Source organism: Balaenoptera physalus, assembly GCF_965194825.1.
Source record: "Balaenoptera physalus genome assembly, chromosome: 1".
NCBI lineage: Eukaryota > Metazoa > Chordata > Mammalia > Artiodactyla > Balaenopteridae > Balaenoptera > Balaenoptera physalus.
The window spans coordinates 105,860,877-105,867,139 of NC_138882.1; the positions used below are offsets into that span (position 1 = coordinate 105,860,877).

The 6,263-nt window shown below is 32.0% G+C and overlaps 1 protein-coding gene across 1 annotated transcript in view; it reads left to right on the plus strand.

Annotated features, from left to right (window-relative positions):
- The window catches only part of COL11A1 (collagen type XI alpha 1 chain), a 214,605-nt gene extending 208,622 nt beyond the window's left edge, over nucleotides 1-5,983 (plus strand). The window contains exons 65-67 of the mRNA XM_082451859.1: nucleotides 578-646; nucleotides 2,798-3,031; nucleotides 4,289-5,983. Coding sequence (XP_082307985.1) covers nucleotides 578-646; nucleotides 2,798-3,031; nucleotides 4,289-4,435 — 450 coding nt within the window. The 3' untranslated portion in view covers nucleotides 4,436-5,983. The remainder of the gene's footprint in view (nucleotides 1-577; nucleotides 647-2,797; nucleotides 3,032-4,288) is intronic.
- Nucleotides 5,984-6,263: the final 280 nt, after the last annotated feature.

The window sequence follows — 6,263 nt, forward strand, 5'->3', positions numbered from 1 at the left end:
GCCTATATACCTAGTGAAGCTTATATATCTTTATTTTTGCTGATCTTTGTAAAGCAAAACAATAAATTCAGATCTATAAAAGATTCTGAACATTTTCCCCAGCAGGGAGTAATGGGCTTGCTTCCTGCCAGTGACTTTTCCATAACATCCCGCCCTGAGTTACTAGCTGGATGCTTCAGGATGCCTCCCGTGGCTGTGAAATACTCACGGTATCTGCCTTGATGGCAGATGCCCGCTGGCATTGTGAGGGTTTCCTTTGCAAGGGGTTACCTAAGAGTTCCACCCATGTCCCCTACAGCCAACCCTTAGTATGCCTTTACCAAGTTATTTCCCACCCCCTTCTTCTTGAGCAATTAAAGAAAACAGGAAAAAAAAAAAAATGACTCAGTCTTCACTAAATTGGAATTCACAAGCTCTATCTCAAATTTTGCTCTTTATCTCATTTTGTATAATCCAAGGTAGACCATTTTAAAAACTCTTTAGCATCCTAGTCTTACTGAAAATTACTGATATATACATAAACAATACTGTACATAATTTTAACCTACTTTCTAATTCTCCTGTTCCTTTGCAACAGGTAAGAATTTCATCATGGCCAAAGGAGAAACCAAGAAGCTGGTTTAGTGAATTTAAGAGAGGAAAACTGGTATGTTATTACCTCAGCATGAAGTGGTTTATTTTGAACCTCGTACATAATACAAGTTCAAATTATATAATCTCTAGACCCTCACTGTGAAAGTCTAAATTATACAAAGCAGGATTCCATGTATTCCCTAGTTTGCTCTATCTAAATCTTAGACCACTTTGTGTTTTTCTTGTTTTTTTTTAATTTTTATTGGAGTATAGCTGCTCTACAATGTTGTGTCAGTTTCTACTGCACAGCAAAGTGAATCAGCTATACGTATACATATATCCCCTCTTTTTTGGATTTCCTTCCCATTTAGGTCACCACAGAGCATTGAGTAGAGTTCCCTGTGCTATACAGTAGGTTCTCATAGTTATCTATTGTATACATAGTATCAGTAGTGTATATATGTCAGTCCCAATCTCCCAATTCCTCCCACCTCCCTCTTAGACAACTTTGGTATTTTAGAGTGAAGTCTAAAATTTTTGTATCAAAATAAATGGAAATATATTAAATTTACTAAAATATTAAGATCAAATAAAGTATGCATTTCCCTAAGGACCTGAGATAGATACCAAAAAAATGGATTATGTTAGAAATATCAGATGTAGAAAATATAATGTCTATTTAGTATCTCTGACCCTATTTCATTTTCGCTATACTTGAAAACTAATTTATTCTTTGTTTGCACTTTCAGTAAGAACTTTTGGAATGTGAAATGTTTTTTCCGATAGTTACATCTGGAAATAAAGTTAACTGACTGACCTGACCTTTTATGTATTGTAGCACAAGTTTACTTAAAGATTTCCATACAATTACCAGTTCGTGATCAATCATTTTACAGAGATTTTAAGATTGGACGCCAAAACTAAATTTGCATTTAAAAGCTGTTTAAAAATATATTTGTGTTTAAAATGTTAATTATAATGTATTTAAATGAACGTTTTTCAGTTATTCAGATAATTATTCAATAGTTTAACGTTCTTTAAAAAAGGTATTATTTTCCATTGATGACTATTTACACAGTTATTATCCTATAAGAACCTACACATATTAGTGAAGTTCTCCACTTGACATAACTGTCTAGTTCAGTCTTCCAGTCACATATTAAATATCCATGTTACATTTGTATCTTTGTATGAGATAAAGATACATGCACAGATAGAACTCTGTGTGCGGTTTTATTTTTTGCTGTTTTGTTTTGTTTTCCTTAGAGTGGATTTCCCAGTTGTTGTTGTTTTTTTCTCCAACCTCTCAAGGATCCTCATCATCTGAACTGTTTATCAGTAAGAATTAAGTAAAATCAACAAAAAGGAGGAAAGTCACAGATAACTGCCTTTATATTGAGTGAATCTATAATCTGGGTGAATTTCTTAATTTTTTTTAAAATATAGGTTTATGTTTCAGCTGATCCCAGATACTTTATTTATATCCAATAAAACAAATTATGAGCTTGACAAATGAGTTCTTAATAATTTGCAATTAAGACTGTTTTCCTGCTCTAAATACAAAATAAGTATTTCCTGACAACAAATATTCACTTGCGTGTCTTGGGCAATATGCTTGGTGCTGGTGATACAATGATGAATTTAAGTACATCATCTAAGAGCAGACAAACAAGCAGGTCTGTGCTGAAAATTAGAAGACCAAAAACCTCTTTGAAGACTGTGCCGCCAAAATGAAAAATGCAGGAACATGTTGAAAAATTTGTCAAGTAGATACATTAGGAAAATAGGTGAAATCAAACAACATAAAAATAGTTAACCTTTGCATTGCACTGAGATTCCTCAGTTTTCATTTTTACTATATTACCACTCTATTATTTAAAAAGATACACAAATAGAATGAAAGATTTCTTGGAAACAAAGGCATTTTTTGTAATACTTACTGACTGATTAGAAAAATGAAGTATATATAGAAGTAAAGTGATTTTTTTTCCAAAATAAGTATTGCTGACAGTACCTAAGGTGGGAATACATCCTGATTTCATAAAGTCCTATATCTGGGTCCTCTGAGTCTCAATGCATACTTTCTTTCATTAAGTGAAAATGGGTCTATTGATGCATCCACATGCTTCTGGGATCACAGTTCACTGTTGACAGTGATTTTATTCTTTCATAACAGAAAAGAGGAGAAGAGTCTTTATGTGTCTCTTTATTCTCTTATTCCCAGCTTTCATATTTAGATGTGGAAGGCAATTCCATTAATATGGTGCAAATGACATTCCTGAAACTGCTGACTGCTTCTGCTCGGCAAAATTTCACCTACAGCTGTCATCAGTCAGCAGCCTGGTACGATGTGTCATCAGGAAGCTATGACAAAGCACTTCGGTTCCTGGGATCGAATGATGAGGAGATGTCCTATGACAACAACCCTTACATCAAAGCCTTATATGATGGCTGTGCGGTGAGTATAATCTCTGCTTGCCTTCTTTCACAGAGGTGAGAAGCAATGTGTAACCATTCCACTTTGGCCCTAAGTCAGATTTCTCTCATGAAGTGGATGTCAATTGTTATTAAGGTTTGATGCTTAACACTGACATATTAAAGTACAGTATATTAGAGACCACTAATATTCACACACAAACACACACAGAGACACAGAAACTCTGAAACATACGTATAGACACATTTTTAAAGTCATAACAGAAGGTAGTCTTGGATCATATGTTATTTTTATGGAATTATTCCTGATATTTGAATACTATTACAGCTAGATACTCCTGAAATGAAAAAAAAAAAAAAGAAAAAATCAAGAGCCTTATTTCATTTGCCTCCTTAATTCAGCACTCTAAAATGACAGATAAAGGAATCATCATTATACTGTTTATACCATGGATAGTTCTTACCCCTGTGTTTTGCTTATAGGGGCATGCTTATTGGTACTATGTTACAACAATTTAGACAGTTATTATCATTTTGTTATTTTTATCCTCTGGAACTGTCTTTCTCACACATATGGTAATTTCGTAAGAGCAAATGACCAATAGAGCATCCTAAAGAGCTTGTTGTCTTAGCTGATGAGTGAAGAGAAGTCACAATTACAAATAAACAAAGTGAGTAGGTTACACATAGATCAAAGAAGAGACCATAATGCATGTAAAAGGAGAAAGGGTTTAGGATTTCCCAATATAATGTATTGATAATTATTCATAAAATTAATACATAGCAATAGAAATGCTTCAACTTTAGACTTCTTGCATTATAATTCCTATACTGCGTTCAAATTTTTCTTAGCAAATTTGTCTATGTGTGTGTGTATATACATATATATTTATGTGTGTGTATATATACATATAAGAATTATTATAATAATGGTAAGGATATATTATTTATGTAAGGGTATGACCCGGTTCCAATATCAGTTTTCATGTTAAAATGTATTTTTCAGTTCAGTAAGATTCTCTCCAACTGTGCAGTATATTAGAGCATTATCTTGAGTAATTATGGCTAAGTATTAAATATGGTCAACTTTCAAAATTTAAAACTACATATGACATCAGTGATAACAAGAAGAGTTAATTACTACAAAGATAATGACAAATTTGTTTTCCACTCTCTTCTTTCTTACCTTCTTACGTCCACTCAGAAGCTTAAGAAAAAATAACATATCTTAAAAATATAAAATGATTGTATAACTTTTTATTTCTGCTTAACTTTACAGTCCAGAAAAGGCTATGAAAAGACTGTGATTGAAATCAATACACCGAAAATTGACCAAGTACCTATCGTTGATGTAATGATCAATGACTTTGGTGATCAGAATCAGAAGTTTGGATTTGAAGTTGGTCCTGTTTGTTTTCTTGGCTAAGATTAGGACAAAGAACATATGAAATCAACAGAAAATATACCTTGGTGCCACCAACCCATTTTATGCCACATGCAAGTTTTGAATAAGAATGGAGTAGAAAATAACTTGCTACATATATATGTACCAATTAGGAAATATCGATGCTCTTGTGGGAGCAGAATCACATGACAAAAGCTTTGAAAATCATAAAAATATAAGACAGTGTGGCTAAGATGGAAAAAGGCCTTATTCTTGATTCCCAATTTTCATCTCTTCTTTTCCTATTTGGATTTCTTTGGTGCTGTAGAAAAAAAAAAAGAGAAAAATATATATTCATAAAAGACATGGTGCTCATTCCCATCCATCAAGGATGTGCTAAAACAGTGTGTTTAATAAATTGTAATTATTTTATGTACAGTTCTATACTGTTATCTATGTGTCCATTTCCAAAACTTGCATGTGTCTCTGAATTCCATCTGACTCTAATTTTATGACAACTGCAGAACTATGATGGCAATAAATACATGTATCAAGAAAAAATAAAGTTGCAATTTCTGATGACTCTAATTCCCTTCCTTTGATGAATAATAAAATGCCTTTGTATATATTGATGTTGAAGAGTTCAATTATTTGATGTCGCCAACAAATTTCTCAGAGGGCAAAACCTGGAAGACTTTTGGAAGCACACTCCGATCAACGCTTCTCTACTGATCGTAATTTTGCTGAATTTCAGCCAAAAACATCATGCATTTTAATGCTTTATTCAACGCTATACCTCAATCTTTTTCTTTTCAGAGTCCAGGATTTCACAGGATACTTGTATACGAGGAAAATAAGCAAGTTTATATTTTTGGACAGGAAAATATGTGTGAGAAGCTGTTTTAACAAATTGATGCCTCCATCAAGCAGTCAATCAGATGTACAGTTTTTTTTACTACCTTATCTTATTGTTTTCAGTGTGCTTCAACCACTGAGGTTAATATTAAAAGATGGAAACTAAACAATTATTTATGAATTTGTTCAATGTTATATTTTTAATCAATTTCTTGAATTTGATTCTAAGTTGCATATTATAATAGTCTCCAAATATTATTTTACCTGCACCTGCCCAACAACTATTATTTCTTTTCTTTCAAGATAATATCATACATTATTTGACCTACCTAATTGCTAAATAACATATGGGTGGACTAACAGTGCTTGTTTTAAAAGTCATGCTTAGTAAAAACAATCAAAACATTTTTTTCCACTAAGGCATTTTCTTTCAGGTAGCTTGAAATAGCAGTAAAATTTAAAAATTACACTCTGAACTTTGTATCTATTTTAAGTAATATATGTAAGACTTGAAAATAAATGTTTTATTATTTCTTATATGAAGTGTTAATTGATAGCAGATTTCACTGGAACATTTTCAACTGATAATTTATCACAAAAGAACATACCTGTAATATTGAAATTAAAACGTGAACATTTGTCATTCAGAAGTTCTTTTATTTTTGAAATCAAGTTTGTAAATGTCCTTTCAAGAAGGGAGATATGAATCGTATAAATAAACTCAAGTCTTGTCTACCTGGATTGGTCATTCTCTTTCTTAAACAGGTTTTAAATTACTCTCTATTGCAGAAAAGGCTTTCAGTTTTGTTTCTTGACCATCCAGGTTAGAATAGTTTTACACTTTTGGAAAAGAATATTATCTTTCAGAGATTAGTTGTTTAAATTCTCCACATTTCTAAAATAAAAACACCACATGGTAATACTCTATTAACAAAATAAAGATAGGGTATATTTAAAATTTCAAAAGAATGTTTTTCATAATTAAATGTTTTACAAAGTCTCAAACATATGTTCA